General features: G+C 42.9%; 1 protein-coding gene across 2 annotated transcripts; it reads right to left on the reverse strand.

Annotated features, from left to right (window-relative positions):
* Positions 1–2,499: 2,499 nt before the first annotated feature.
* Positions 2,500–15,959, reverse strand: LOC141771271 (TRPM8 channel-associated factor homolog). 2 transcript variants are annotated; one of them, XM_074641337.1, is made up of 12 exons: positions 15,729–15,959; positions 14,677–15,416; positions 13,355–13,571; positions 12,855–13,152; positions 11,760–12,061; positions 11,282–11,456; positions 10,794–10,888; positions 10,418–10,628; positions 5,544–5,780; positions 5,122–5,345; positions 4,875–4,988; positions 2,500–2,987 (listed from the first exon to the last, which is right to left on the reverse strand). In XM_074641337.1, exons 2-12 carry the CDS (start codon positions 15,321–15,323, stop codon positions 2,745–2,747), a joined length of 2,763 nt encoding a protein of 920 aa, XP_074497438.1. In that variant the 5' UTR covers positions 15,324–15,416; positions 15,729–15,959; the 3' UTR covers positions 2,500–2,744. The 2 variants fall into 2 exon arrangements, with proteins under 2 accessions (XP_074497438.1, XP_074497439.1); XM_074641338.1 differs by lacking the exons at positions 14,677–15,416; positions 15,729–15,959 and adding an exon at positions 14,201–14,627.
* Between the last annotated feature and the right edge of the window lie 309 nt (positions 15,960–16,268).

Genomic DNA, 16,268 nt, shown 5'->3' on the forward strand with positions numbered 1-16,268 from the left:
GTATATACTCATGTCCCATTCATTGTTACTAACTTCATTCCTTCCCGGGAGTCCTTGTGCCTCCCTGTCTCGCAGGTAACCGTGGAGCGGGGTCACACCTGGAGCGGGGTTATACCTGGAGCGAGGTCACACCTGGAGCGAGGTTATACCTGGAGGAGGGGCACACTTGGAGCGGGGTTTCACCAGGATCTGGATGTCTCCGGTATTGTGGCTGCATCTGCTACAGCGTCCGGGGCCTGCTTGACACCAAATGCTACCATCATTAATTAACTACGTTTTGTACGAGGGACTACCAACACTTAGTGACAAAGCGGCAGCCTGGAAAAATGAGACTTCTCGGTCACACCGCTTGAAAGCCTGTCTGAGGACGACCCAATGATATCAATTCCGATAGTATTATCACTCTTTTACATCCACTACTATTGGTTTTGTGTTATTAGTCCTACTTGTATTAGTTATTACAGCTGCTAGGCTATTATTGTGGCTGCTTCCCTCTCTCTCTCTCTCTCTCTCTCTCTCTCTCTCTCTCTCTCTCTCTCTCTCTCTCTCTCTCTCTCTATCTATCTATCTATCCCCCCCAGTCGGTCTCGGCAGATGGCCGCCCACCCTGAGCCCGGTTCTGCTCCAGGTTTCTTCCCAGTAATCGGGGAGTTTTTCCTGGCCACAGTGCGCTTGGTGGATCTTGTTGGGTCTCTAAACTATGGTGTATGGTCTAAAACCTGCTCTATATATAAAGCGTCTTGAGATAACTTCTGTTGTGATTTGACGCTATACAAAAATAAATTGAATTGAATTGAATTAAACTCAGTGTTAGAATGGTTGTGGGGAAACAGTTTTTTGTTTTTTTTAAACCAATATAATCATTTAATCTCACAAATTTGTCATTACAAGATTAGATCATGTTGCTAAAACTGTATGCTAATGTAAGATATCTGCTTAACGTTAAGGATAAGCACTTCTGTGTGAGCAGAAACTATATTCAAGATTTTGAATATCAAAATGAAATCCAGCTGTTGTAATAGTTTTTGACCATTGTGGCTATTAATTCTACCTCCAGCTAATAACTTAACCATTTCAGAGAGAAATGTTGGTAAATCTATTAAACCATATAGTCAGAATAGCAAAACCACTACTAGACAAACTCTCTACCAGATTATTTCTCTCTTTTCATTTGGGTGGAGCAGCTCTCTCTGGATGAACTGAGATAATTCCCCCAGCAGTTCTCCAATCAACCAGTAGGGGAGCTGTTTACAACAAATGCAAAGCATTAAAGACTGGCAGAGAGAACAGTCAAATGAAGTAAATGTTTATTAGTTTCTTTTCCATTGACAGGCAGGTAGACAGGCAGCCCGTCCTATCATTACATTCAGACCAAATGAAATGATTGTACAGGTTCATTACAGTCCTGGGACAGCCACAGATACCAGATTTTTTTTTTCTTATCAGAACATTTGATTTATTGATTGCTTTCAGGATGCAATGAGAATTTCAACTAATCAAACAAAAAATGTTTCTAAAATCTTTATCAACCCTGCCTTTAAGATGCTGCAATAAAGTAAATGATGTTCCAGGGAAAGATGCAGTTTACTAATTCACACAGGAAACACCCACACATCCTGAAGAGAATCTGTGTTATTATGACCTTGAAACAAAACTCTAAGGTCGACCCAAATGCTTCGAAGCTTCCACCGTTGCTATGGTAATCCCCATCCAAATTTTTTTTTTTTTATATGCATCACCCCAAAAATCCCAAACAGCACACCAACTAAGGAATAGTAATTCCACATTATTCATTATGCATCAATATTAATTATTATGAGTTATTCTCAGGCGGATAGCGCTGCTTGTTGTGTGTGTCGAAGGTGCAAGTGTGTGTGTGTGTGTTCGGTGCGGTCCCGGGTACTGAAACGCAACGGAGGAGATCGACAGACGGTCTCAACAAAGCCAGGTCTTATATTTTATATGTTGGTACAGGCTACAGTATATTTATTTAATCATTTGTTTATAGGTCTACATATGAGCCATCTCTATAGTTTATTTGATGTGATTATTGCATATTTTTTAGCCGTTTTCGTTTCAAATGGTAAATGGACTTGCATTTATAAAGCGCCTTTCTAGTCTTCCGACCACTCAAAGCGCTTTACAATACATGTCAGCATTCACCCATTCACACATATTCATACACAGGCTGCCGTGCAAGGTGCGAACCTGCCCAACACGCATTCACACACCATTGGCACAGCCTTCAGGAGCAATTAGGTTTTAAGTATCTTGCCCAAGGACACTTCGACATGTGGACTGGAGGAGCTGGGGGATCGAACCGCCGACTTTTCGATTGGTGGACGACCTGCTCCATCTCTGAGCCACAGCCGCCCCAATTACATAAAATGGAAAATCAATGAAGTTTGATTCTTGGTCTCTGGCTGAGATCTGTTGTTCTTACTGTCAGAGTGAAGGATGAGAGGAGACTGACACTCATAAAGAGAACGAGGTTCTCTCCCTTTCTCTGTGTGTGTGTGTGTTTGTAAGCGCACATATGCGTGGATTAAAGTTTTGGTGACGCAATTTCTGTAACGTATAGCCTATAGTGCACCATCACCACCACCACCACCACCACCACCCTCTCCTTCGATGCTTCAAATATAGTCGAATAAGTCTCACTGAAGCTTCGAAACCCCAAAATAGTATTAAGGACAGCCCTACAAGACTCTCTGCATTTCATCCCTCTAAACTTCAGTAGAAACTCAGTCATACTGGACCATGGGGTGGTCACTCCAGGGAGGCAGGTTGCAGAGTTTCTCCTCAGTGGCTGTTTCTATGGGCCAGCCCCAGGCCTTAAAGAACCCAGCCAGGTTCATCCCCACAGTCTGGGAGAAAGTCTCAGCATACAGGTTCATCTTTCCGTCGTTGTCACTGGGAAAGTTGTTTATCTCGTGGTAGGCAGCAAACACCTTCTTAAAGGCATCCCAGCCAAACTTATCCTGGAGCTACATGGAAGGAGACAGAGGTCGAGGAAAATGTGAACAGGAATATTAATAACATCAGAATGGGGCTTTAACCCTGTGAGACCCACAATAGACTTGTATTTTTTTAATCTTTTTTGGGGGGGTACGGGGGGTCTTTAGGGGGAGATCGCAGGTCAACAGTAGATGTCACATAGAAATGGTGTACATCATCTGAAAGCTGAGAACCTGAAGATTAATTTGAGATGCAGCTCAGCACTGTGTGTAAAATTGTTCTTGTCATAAATATGTAATAAACATAAAATAAGTTGTAAAAGTGTATAGAACATTATGATGGAGGTATATGATGGTCATCCCTTTGCTCTATTATGTCTCATAAGTTGTTGCAGCAATTTTTGGGTTGATACCATTTGTTACACAGATTTGTTGCTAAATTTAATCAGTTTTTTACCACTCGAGAATTGATAAAAATAATCAAAGATTCCTCCAAAATACCACATTAAGACACCAAGACCTTGAGGAACACCATAGAAAAAGTTTCAAAAAGTTTTGACATTTGGAGATTTCTGCAAGAATTGCATTTTTCAATGATTGGATGGCGAGCACTTCTGTTTTGGAAACGGCTCAGAAACCCCCTTATTGTCAATGTACCTAGGGAAGCCATCCATCCTCTGAATGTTCGAGGTCTTTAGTTTTTGGTTGTAAAGTTTCATCGGGCTGTGATTATCCTAGAGGTCACCACAGGTCATTTTATACAGTGAGGTCAAGTTTCAAAACATGGTCTCACTACGATGAAATGGCTACTATGGGGACTAACATCATCACACATGAATACAGTTGGGCTCATTGGATCCACAAGAGTCTCAGCTTTGCAGTAAAACCCAATTTATGTAATTCTAATGGTATGTGTCCACAGCCTCCGTGCTTTCCACGCTCCCCATTCATTGTCTATGTAAGCAGCCGCGCAATGCATTCTGGTAGCGTGGCGTCGCGATTCGAGAAACGGGGCGTCACGACGCCCGCTCCTCATTTGCATAAAGTTGAGGGCTCGTCTACTTTATGCAAATCACAGGCGTCCGACGCGACTCGCCGCCTCTCGAAACTTCCGAGAATCTTTTGAAATAAACGTTGTTAATCCAAAATAAAGACAGATTCATCAACTGCATGGTTTATTTCTCGCCTCAAATGTTTTCAGAAACACATTTCAGTGAACTATTTTCGTGAAATAACAGAGGAAAGTTTCCAAACGAGTCTCCATACTGGTTCCGGTTTGAAAGCTGGGAGCAGCAGCCAACGGCGGGAAAGCGCTCGTCCAATCAGGTGGGGACAGCCGAGTCTAGCAACACGCCCATCAAGCGTCCGATGTTGGGAAGCGTCGCATCCCCTCGTGATAAAAAACGACCCTGTAGACACTTACCATGAGACTGTTTAGGAACCCCCAGAAATATTCAAATACATCATTTTTAGAATAGGAGAAAATAACACATTTATAGTGCATGCAAAAAAACTGCATGTTTTTTGCCCCAAACTGCATGTGATTATCAGAAAGTGGGCATGTCTGTAAAGGGGATACTCGTGGGTACCCATAGAACCCATTTTCATTCACATATCTTGAGGTCAGAGGTCAAGGGACCCCTTTGAAATTGCCATACCAGTTTTTCCTTGACAAAATTTAGCCTAACTTTGGAGCGTTATTTAGCCTCCTTCCTGTCAAGCTCGTATGACATGGTTGTTACCAATGGATTTAGATGTTCTAGTTTCATAGGATACCTGTACCTTCAATCAAGCTCTAAAACCGAACCTGCTACAGCCTCTGAAAAATAAATTGAGGCAATTCTGAGAACATAGAGAGTTCAGTTGCCTTTGAAGGAGTTTCTCTTTAGGATGTGATATATAGTGATTCTCTCTCACCTGCATGTATGTCTCCAGGGCCACCCACACGGTCCAGTCGCTGAGTTTCCTGCCCCCCTTAACATACTTCTTTGCTCGACTGTTTCGATTTGCTAAAGTCATATCTGGATGAGCCTGCATTGAACAAGATTAAATTATATAATTGTTAAACAATGTGATCCAAGTGAAAAGCCACATTTTTCTCAACAAAGGAGTTTGTGACATCTATTAATATGAAAACGTGTCACATCTTAAGACTTTACTCCACCTTTGCTCTGTCGATCCCCAGCACCTCTTCATGCACATACACTGACCACAGGTTGCAGGTGCACTCTGTGGTGTGTGGTGGGAACTCCCAGCAGCCTCTCTGTTGGTTGTGTCCCAGTTCATGAATGGGCCCCCAGAGGTCTTTACTCCGAGCATGCTCAATGCTGACCAGCTCAGCTGCTGATGCTTTGTGTGCCATGATGGGATAACCAGCATGCATCCAACCTGGATGGAGCAGGTGACACTGGGATGAGTTCGCCATCGTACAAGTGCATTCATAGTTAGCAAAGTCAAGAACACGTGCCTCACTTTGTCTTGTGCTGTTGTAAAGGTTCTCATTCAATACATAATTTTCACAAAGACGACGCTGCTCACCATGCTGAGCAAACATTCACATACAGCACCACAGCCAAGCACACTTACCAGCAGAAATCTGCACATCAGTTACAAAACGTTCTTTGCGAGGAAATTTCCGTGGTTTCACAGCAAGATCGGCGACTCCCCTCATTATGTTATCCCAGAGTGCCGCCAACAGATCGGGGCGATCCAGGTCTCGAACAACGTCTGATGGCACAGTAAGGATGATGTTTTCAAACTCCAACTCTGCCCAGGGTGAAGGAGCTGTGCGCAGCATCGACCAATCAGCAGCTGTTGTTACACCTGAAGAGAAGAAAGAAATATATGTTTATTCACATTTGTGTTGTTTTGATCTTTTACAAAATTCACCATGGTTGGCAAAGAATAAAAAAAAAATGTCTTTTCAATGACTACAGTAAGTTTCATGAATAGAAACTACTTATGTATGTAGGTAATAGGTAAATATACTGCACACAGCTGATGAGATAGATAGATAGATAGATAGATAGATAGATAGATAGATAGATAGATAGATAGATGGATAGATGGATAGATAGATAGATAGATAGATAGATAGTAACTTTATTGATCCCGAGGGAAATTCAAGTTTCCAGCATCACAGTTCCATAGTGCAAACACATTAGTAAAAACGGCACAAGTAAGTAAGTAGTACAGATTTTAGTAAAAGGACACAAGTAAGTAATACAGAGTATTATAAAAAATATACCAGATATAATAATAATAATAATAATAATAATACATTTTATTTAGTGGCGCCTTTCTGGACACCCAAGGACACCTTACAAGAATCAATTAAAACATTGACAGATAAAACAATATAAAAACAACAGGACATGACAGAGACATAATTGTATAGACCCATAGGATGGGTGATGATGAGTACTAGAGAGAGTAGGCCAGTTTAAACAGGTGGGTTTTGAGGAGGGATTTGAATGATGTGATATTGGTGGGGGTAATCAGAAGTCCGGCTGATGATGAGCGGAGGGAACGGGAGGGAGTGTACTCCTGGAGGAGGTCTGTGAGGTAGGTGGAGGCGAGGTTATGGAGGGCTTTGTAGGTAAGCAGAAGGTTTTTGTAGTCGATCCGGGATTTAACAGGGAGCCAGTGCAGCTGGATGAGGATGGGGGTGATGTGGTCGGAGGATTTGGTGCGGGTGATGATCCGGGCGGCAGAGTTCTGAATGATTTGGAGTCTGTTGAGTAGTTTGATGGGAATGCCAAAGAGGACAGCGTTGCAATAGTTGATCCGGGATGTAACAAAAGCGTGAACCAGGATTTCAGTGCTGGAGTTGGACAGGGATGGGCGGAGTCTAGAGATGTTGCGGAGGTGGAAGAAGGCAGTCCGGGTGCCATTTTTTATGTGGGATGAAAAAGAGAGTGTGCTGTCCAGGGTGACCCCAAGACTCTTGACATGGGTGGAGAGCGGTACTGAGAAGCCATCAATGGTGAGGTTTGGAGCAGTGGTGTGTTGAGATTTGGAGATGTTGTTTTTGGAGCCGATGAGCAGGGCCTCGGTTTTATTGCTGTTGAGTTTTAAAAAGTTCCTGCTCATCCAGCTCCTGATGTGTTGTAGGCAGGTGGTGAGGGAGGCGGATGGCAGGACAGCAGTGGGTGTAGTTGAAATGTAGACCTGTGTGTCGTCGGCATAACAGTGGAATAGGACATTGTGATGACGGAGGATAGTGCCAAGGGGAAGGAATTAAATGATAAACAGGAGTGGACCCAATACTGACCCCTGGGGGACACCCAGTGAAACAGCGGAACACCTTGACCTGTGATTGCCCAGTTTTACAAATTGTTGTCTGTCGGTGAGGTATGAGGAGAACCATGTGAGTTCAACACCAGTGATACCAATATCAGTCAGACGTGTGATGAGTAGTGGGTGGGAGATGGTGTCAAAGGCAGCAGTGAGATCGAGGAGGATGAGGATGGTAAGCAGTCCAGAGTCAGCTGCACGGAGGAGGTCGTTGGTGATTTTGACCAGGGCTGTTTCAGTACTGTGTTTGGGGCGGAAACCAGATTGGAAGGGTTCATGGAGGTTGTTTGAGTTGAGGTGGGACTGAAGTTGGGCGGCGACCACTCTCTCAAGGGTTTTGGAGATGAAGGTGAGGTTGGAGATGGGCCTGTAGTTGTTCAGATCAGCTGGGTCAGCACCGGGTTTTTTGAGGGTTGGTGTAATTGCAGCAGTTTTGAGAGTGGGGGGGTACAATACCAGTGGAGAGGGAGGAGTTAATGATTCTTGTGATCATGGGGGAGATGGAGGGCAGACAGGCTTTGACGAGGATTGTGGGGAGGGGATCGAGCTGACAGGTAGTGGGTTTGGCTTTATGGATGAGCTCAGAGATGGTAGATTCTGTTGTTGGTGTGAATTTAAAGAGGGTGCTGATGAGTGGTTGGCAGGAGGTTGCCATCCAGGGTGGGTCACATGGGGAGGTGCAGGATGAGGCCAGCTGTTGGTGGATGGTGTTGGTTTTGTTTTCAAAGAATTGCAGAAAGGCAGAAAGGCATAAAAATAACAGGAGATGAAGAAACTGTTAAAAATGAATATAGTGCAGAGTAATTGTTTGCTAGTACATTCTGCATAAGTGAATGTCCGTATATGTACCTTTGGCCACTATCAGGCGGCAACCTCCGGGTCTGAAAAGGGAAGCCAATGCTGAAGTGCCTTAAACTGTCATTCTTTCTAATAGCCAGCAGGGGGCGACTCCTCTGGTTGCAGAAAGAAGTCTGATTGTAAAGAACTCTATGAGAAAATGACTCTACTCCTCACTTGATTTATTACCTCAGTAAACATTGTAAACATGAGTTTCACCTTTGTATTCAAGCTCCTTGCTCTGCCTGCCTGTTTATACCCTCGCCCACACCCGCTTTGTCTTTTGCCATCTCTCTGGATTTGTTTGCTTGTCTACCTGCTGCAGAACAGGTTTTTGTATAATTGTGGGAAGGCTGATTCAGCATTCCCAGTATTGTTCTTCTAAGGTTTATTCAACTTCTTCAACTATTTCTTCCGTAGGTTTTTTGGCCTTTAACTAGTCCTGCATACTTTCAGCTACAGAAACCGTTCAACTATCAAAATATTCAGCTCTTTAAGGACATTAGTGCTATGACTTGGCTTGTTTCAACTATTAATACTTTTTAAAATATTAAGCTTTTTCCACATTTTTTTTACAATGTAACTCAATGGAGAAAATCTCACTTTGAAATGCTACTGCTTCTGCATATTTTCAGCTACAGACTTCATTTAAACTTTAAACGGGTTACAAGTCTTTGAACTATTAAGCTATGATTCAGCTTCTTGATAACTTTTACAGTTTTTCATTTATCGCAGTTTACGTTTTATGAAATTTTCAGACCATTTCAGATTTTATAATGGGTGTGTATTGCGTGGGTCGTTAAGGGCTAGAGTGTCTGACATCATCGTTAGAGTGCAGGAAAGCTTTGAAATCTTTTGAAAATTTTCCGAACAAATTGCTCCGTAGCCCACAATTTTCACTCTTCATAGATAATTTTTTCATCAAATTGTGGGAAATGTTGTGCCGGTCGCAGTCATGTAGCTATGGAAGCAGTCGGACATACACATTTGTCTCTAGGGTCCCTAAAGTGAGAGTAAGTCCAACAAGCCGCTCCATAGAGAGCAATGTTAAATCAGACGGGAAATGTCTGACAGAAAGTTGACAATGGCACTTTTCTAATCTGCTCCCATGATCCCATTTTTGACTCCACACACAAAAAGAAAGACATCAATGCGTTCGGCAGAGACGCTTCTCTGTCTATCTGAGGGTGCAGTGGCCATCGCCACGGCAACGTTTAATTGCTGCTAGACAGGTGATTCACATTAGCCAATCAGAGCAGGCTGACTAACACACACACACACACACACACACACAGAGAAGGTAACTGTATCTTAACAGGGAACGCAGGACAAGTTTTTTTTTCAAAATAAAATTTCTATAGAGTTACTCTATCTACTATATTTTGTCTAACGACTTACAGTTTTAAAAGTTCTAGCTGCTACTACTACTACAACTATTACTTATACTACTACTGTTGCTGCTGCTGCTGCTACTACAACTGCTACTACTACTACTACTACTACTACAGCTGCTGCTCCTTCTGTTCCTACTGATTCTGCTACTACTACTACAGCTGCTGCTCCTTCTGCTACTACTACTACTAATAATACTACTACTACTACTACTACTACTGTTACTGCTACTACTACTACCAGTGATGTTACTGCTACCACTACTGCTACTACTGCTCCTGCAGCTGTTCCTACTGCCTCAACTACTACTACTTCTACTACTACTACTACTACTACTACTATTACTACAACTCCTACTGCTACTTTCCACCCAAATACCACTTTCTGTGTAACGACTTATAGATTTTAAAGAGTCAGTCAGTCAAATTACTATTTCTGTCCAAGCACTTCTCTCTCTGTCTCTGTTTGTGTTTAGCAATGCAGTTCATCCCTCTGATATACATACAAAGCATTTTGTTCTTTCCGCCTATTCAGGAAAATTCTGATTTACCACTTTTGACAGTATTACAGTTTAGCTTCCAGCTTTTATAGCAATGTATTTCAGCTCTTAGCTTCTTTAGCTAATGCAGTTCAGCTTCCAACTCTGCCAGTTGTACATTTCATATTCTAGGGTTTTCAGCAGTGCAGTGCAATGCATTTGAGCTTTAACAATTTTAGGCAAGTAATTTCCCATTTCTGCATTTTCAGCAATGCTTTGCAATAAATTTCAGCTGTCAGCATTCCCACGCATTTTCAGCAGGAAATGCATTTTCTAGATACCAAATTAACTTCCTTTCCTGCCTTACCTGTCTTGCCTCTGTGTTTTTAAGTCTTCACCATCGCATTGTATCAGAACTCTTAAACACATATACCAGTGTCACCCACCACAGACTCACCAGATTTATAGTAAGGCGCCCGTACAGCCATCTGCACCGTGACCTTCACCCCCTCCACTTGTGTGTTGGGTGGAGCCACCAGGTAGACGAGTCCCCCCCACAGGTTCGACACCTGCATCATCTCTGAGGTTACAGGAAATCGCTCATGAACAGACGGCGCTCTCTTCAGCTCTCCGGCATTCAAGTAGTCTGTTTGACAGCCTATCTGGATCTGAGGAAGACACGGAATATGTGTTACTGCTTTATGAATGACTGTGTGAAAAGTACAGTATACTTTGTTATATAGCTACATGTATGAGTCAAACGATGTCTGGCTACATAGATAGATAGAAAAATTTGACCTTAATAACTCTCGATTTGATTTTGTGAACAGTACCTTCCATCCCTTGTTGACAATCTCTGCTGGCATGGCCATGTAGGTCTTCATACCATGTGAGAGGTAGAGACCTGTACTGATCCACTCATCCCCTCCTGACACACACACACACACACATACAGACAATATCTGTATATTAATACAATGCACAGCACAAAGATTACTGCAATGTATACCATACAAACCCACAGGGTTACCAGGGAAACAGAGTGAAAAGATTGTGAAAAACTTTAAATTTTGGTTGAAAAACGCATGAAAATATAAATTAATGGTCTTTTGCAAGTGACCATGGTATAAGCGGGATAATGCCCTTCAAGGTGTACGTAATCAGGACTTAATGGACCACATGGAGGCCAGAACCATCCTACACATATATACATATATATATGCAGTTGTGCACACAAACTATGTCAATGGAACAATCACAGTTCTGTGTTACTTATAAATATAATTCTGTCATGCATATGTCCACAAGAGTGAGGTCTGACCTGCCGTGTCAGCATTAATCTTGATCTTGTGGTTATAGACGACTGGCATCACGGGGTTATGCTTGATGAGGTGGGGAAAGAGGGCATCAGGATTCGAGCAAACCTTATATACCTCGGCCCCCACACTGAGGAGTAGGTGGTCTTTGGGACTCTTCACAGGACAACTGTCACACACCTTGAAAATGAATGGTGAATGTTATAAAAGAGGTTGCTCACAGTATCAGAGTATATGTAGCTAAGGAAACAACATCAGACCCCATGCACACATACTGTATTATGGTCCTATTGGCGGTATTGTTCCTATTGTACAAATATTTGTACTATAGAGTCTGGCAATTGTTGGCCCTTCAACTTATACAGTATGTACAATTGACTCTCAACACAGTGAATGCGTGAAACCAAACTGAAAAGTTAGAAACAAAAAGGACCTTTCTCCTTTCTCACAAACTAATAACAATCACAGTCATTCACTGCTCACCTGTGGCATGTCCGACTTCTTTATGATGTCGGTGAGGATGGACACCACCTGTGTGTAGGAGTGACGGTCATGAGCCTTCATGCTCAAGTACCTGGTACAGTCCCCACCAAGTTTTTTAAGGCATTCCTCCTCATGCTCTGTAAGTTCCTCCCCCTGGGTGACGTGACCCCCAAAGCGATGTAGAAGGCGGCGGAAGTGGTAGGTGTCTTTGATGGCCTGGCTGGGCACAGGGGTCTTGTAGGAACCTTCCCCAATTATCTTATCCAATAGGCTCAAGCCCATTTTGTTGAGGATCTTGTTTCCTGAAAGACAAGACACCTGACATGATCTATGTGTGGCATGGTTTAAGTATTATGGATAGGGTTTGACTGTCATGTTTGCGCAGGTGTGTTATGTCAGGCTTTGGTTAAATGCAGGTAAACAGTCCGTGTGGAGATCAAAAGAGGCATGGGCCAAAATGCAATCTCTGAACCCACTGGCTATCGTCTGACAATGATTTAGCTTTTTACTGGTTTAAAATTTAGCTTATAAACTGGCTACTTGTGAAACAATCTGGCCGTACACGTCGTCTCAGAACTCCAACTCCAGTCTCGCATCTCGAGTTGCTAATCGGACGTTAAACAATGAGCAGCGCACGGAAAAGGAAGTCTTGACCCAGATATCTGCTGGCTACACCAGAACACCAGGAATATAGCCCCTTGCCCCCAGAGGGTTATTCATCGTCAGACCGATAGCCGATGGGTTCCGAGATTGAAACAAAAGTAGATGGAGGTGACATTTCCCTGACCCAACTGGCGCTGACTGTCGTTGGAAAGGGGGTTTCAGATGTTGCACACAATCTGAAAAGAACTTCATTTGAAAATTACTGAGGCGTTAAGTGTGCCCTTGTACATGATTTCCCTGTGCAGGATGTACCTCTATGTACCTCCATGTAGTGATTGTGCAGGTGAAAATGTGATTTAAGCTAACTCTGGTACAATACATCCAATGGTAACATTTATGTTTAATATCATACAAGGTCCCATACAAATTAAACAAATAAATCAATATGTTATATTATCATGGATTGACACTGGCAGCGGCACATTATCATACCTGAGAAATCGGTCATTGGGTTTTGCCCTTGGTGTGTCTGTGCCCAGTACCAGGCGTGTCCACCAATCAGCAGGCCTCCTCCCTCTGCCACAAAGTCTTGGATTTCCTCCACATGTTTATCGCTGTACGCGTTACACACAAATACACTCAGGTCTTCCCTGAAGTTTGTCTTCTCACAATTAAACTCTGACTTGCTGAAGAGGTTAAAGGCTTGATCAAGATCTGGAACGACGCCAACGACCCCATTCCGGCCTTCGGCCAACCAACGAATGGCATTGTTCCAAATCGGAGCCAGTGTCTGTTGTGAAGGTTTATCAAAGAAAGACAGTAGTTTGTTAATCACAGAAAACACATTTGGCAAATTAAACATGTCTTATTATTTAGCACACTAAAGAAGATGAGCTAAGATAGTCAACTGATTCACACTAATCAAACCATTCAGTGACCCCCACTTTTTTGTTTAAATTTAAAAGAAAACACTTTACTAATTCAGACCCCACCTCGTGTCCCAGAAGTCCTTCATGTGAGATCACAATAACCCGTCCCTTCCCATAGTAGGCTCCTGCAAAGAACGCTCGTCCATCCTCGGTGGTACAAATGGGGAAGGCTAGTGGGCCGTGGACCAGAACCTCGGAAGCTGCTAACCCATTTTGGATGTCAAACTCGGACACCCCCTGGAGTAAGAAGTCCAAGTCGTCCTCAAAATCCTTACCGATTCTGAATTTGAAAGGGGGAAGAGGAGAGAGAGATGCCAAATATGTGAGATACACTGTATTCAAAAAGTGAAAACCTACCTGTACCTGAACCTCATTGGAATCTGTATCTTTTTAGCCACACTAGTGTTGTTGCTCTAGGGATGACACATCCAGACTGAAGTATTGGATTTGTTTCCATGGAATCTTGTACAGGTATTCATGGTGACCAGAGGATGAATCTAATGCCTAATTTATACTTCTGCGAAAATGCTTATGCAGAATTTCCGCAGAACCGCAGAGAAAATTCAAATTTGTCTAATGCTTTAGTTTACGTCCAAATGCAAAATTAAAGACATTCCTATCAGGCTCAGCTGTGCTTTGTGTTTAGTGCTAATACGCAAAATGTTAGCATTCTAAAATGCTAAACTCGTTAGCATGTTATCATATTGATGTAAGATTTAGCTCAAAGCCTAAATACTTCCTCAAGGAGCTGTTAGCATGGTTGCCGGCTCTGTGTTTTGTTATTTTGCGTTACAATTCTTCATTTAACTTGAATGTAAGATAGAAATGTGTGGAGAAGTTTTGTGATTCACAGAAAAGCTGCCACTGAAACCTGTTCAAATGTGCAACGTAAAAGAAGTATACAGTCACACTACAGCCATCCAGGGGGATGGGATCTGTGGGTAGACAGGCAGGCACTCTACCTCACCCTGATGCTCAGAGAAGTAGATCCCTGCCACACTAGAAACCTTATTTCCTTCAAACTGAAGCAGCACGTTGTCCTTAGGACGACTTTCAGCCCAGCTCCATGCCTGCCCCGCTATCAGCACTCCTCCTCCAACTTTCAGAAACACCACCAGGTCCTTCACGTCTGGACCCACGTTGATTTTCTTCGACATACTATACTTTGACTTTTTTCCGACATACTATGACTTTTATTTCGACATAGTATACTTTATTTTTCCTATATACTAAATGACAGTTGAATGTTGAAGTCACTTGGTTCAGTGATAAAGCTGCACATTTTGGTATTAAAGATACTCTTAACAGGAGGAGGGCCACACATAGTATGGAGCAGTTTTTTAGATTAAAAGGAAAGACACATTTGAAATGAAAGATACACTTACCGTAAAGCCTTCCAGGAGGATGAGATCTGTGGGTAGACAGGCAGGCACTCTACCTCACCGTAATGCTCAGAGAAGTAGATCCCTGCCACACCAGAGACCTTGTTCCCTTCAAACTGAAGCAGCACGTTGTCCTTAGGATGCTTTCCAGCCCAGCTCCATGCCTGCCCCGCTATCAGCACTCCTCCTCCAGCTTTCAGAAATGCCACCAGGTCCTTCACGTCTGGACCCACGCTGTAGGCATCTGTCACATACACACCAACCCCCCGCTTTTCACTAAAGGCCCCCACAACTGTGACTTGGAAGCTGGATTTGCTGAGGTTATCAGCGACTCCCTTGTCGTATCTATGGACCCCCACAGACAGGTTGTCAGATCCATCTCCTCTCAGCCAGGTCAGAGCATTCTCTACCAGAGCAGGAAAGGCGGTCAGGTAGCCCTCATGACCCAGGACCACGATCCTTCCACGGCCGTACAGAGAGGCTGCCATCAGGACCTGGCCTCGGCTGTCCATTGCTAAAGGAAAGGCGTGGTCGCCATTCAGCACCAGGACACTGGGAACACAGGGGCCACGGAGGTCCAGCTCTTTCAAGCCTCTCATCAGGGACATGTAGGCCCCTTCGTGGTTGTTTTGGATGGGCTGGTTGGACATGGTGAGAAGGATCGATGCTCTGAAGGTTGAATGAAGAGGATTGTGGATGGCAGGATGGCAGAAGAAAAGGTGTGTTGAGTCAGTCAGGCTGTCCTGTGGGAATAGATACAGTATTGATTGACAGAGCTTAAAATAAAATGTTTTATACATCTACAACAATAAAGTTATAACATTAAAATATTAATCTACAATTGTTTCAGAGATGAAAGAAAAATCAGCAGTTCATCCATCAAAGTCTAAGAGTTTGCAGGTTCTAATTTCATCCAAATACAACAGAAGAGCAAAAACAGTAATGTTTTGTTAGGAATCACAGTAAAATGCATAAAATCTTTTTTTTGTCCAAGAAGGAAGAACCAAGAATATTCAGATTTTCTCTATTTTATACTTTGCTCAAAATGTGTGTACCTGACACCCGTCACACTTCTGTCGAAGCAAAATATTTCAGGCCTTGGGCCAAATGATGTTTGAAAACCTCGATCAACTTTCTACAAAAATCAATGTTCAGCATGTCAAAAAAGTCAACACTCAAATAACTCTCTGGAGATGTTCAAGTGAGTTGCAAGCAGCAGACTTTTTATTGTGTCCTATCAAGACAGCAACACAACAAAAAACCTGAGCCTGATCCAGAAACAGACTGAAAAAGAAGTTTAGCAAACACAGTCTTATATACAATTTCGGGGAGAATTGAGAAACGGGCTCCTCCTTTTGGGCGTGAATTACCAGTGGTGTCGTTTTTATTGGTTTCAGGTATATGAAGTCATACTTGTCATATTCAAATGAATTACGTCATCCTAATTTGCCTCTGGTATGTTTGAGATAAGAAAGTGTTTGTTTTTTGATAAGACCTGTTTCCTGGTGTCTCTGTTCTCTGACTTAACCTGTTTCTGATCTCTGGACCTGACGTCTGGCACATTTGATCAGCTGGGTTTTAAACAAGGTCCCTTT

The sequence above is a fragment of the Sebastes fasciatus genome, chromosome 7 (assembly GCF_043250625.1).
Source record: "Sebastes fasciatus isolate fSebFas1 chromosome 7, fSebFas1.pri, whole genome shotgun sequence".
Classification (NCBI taxonomy): domain Eukaryota; kingdom Metazoa; phylum Chordata; class Actinopteri; order Perciformes; family Sebastidae; genus Sebastes; species Sebastes fasciatus.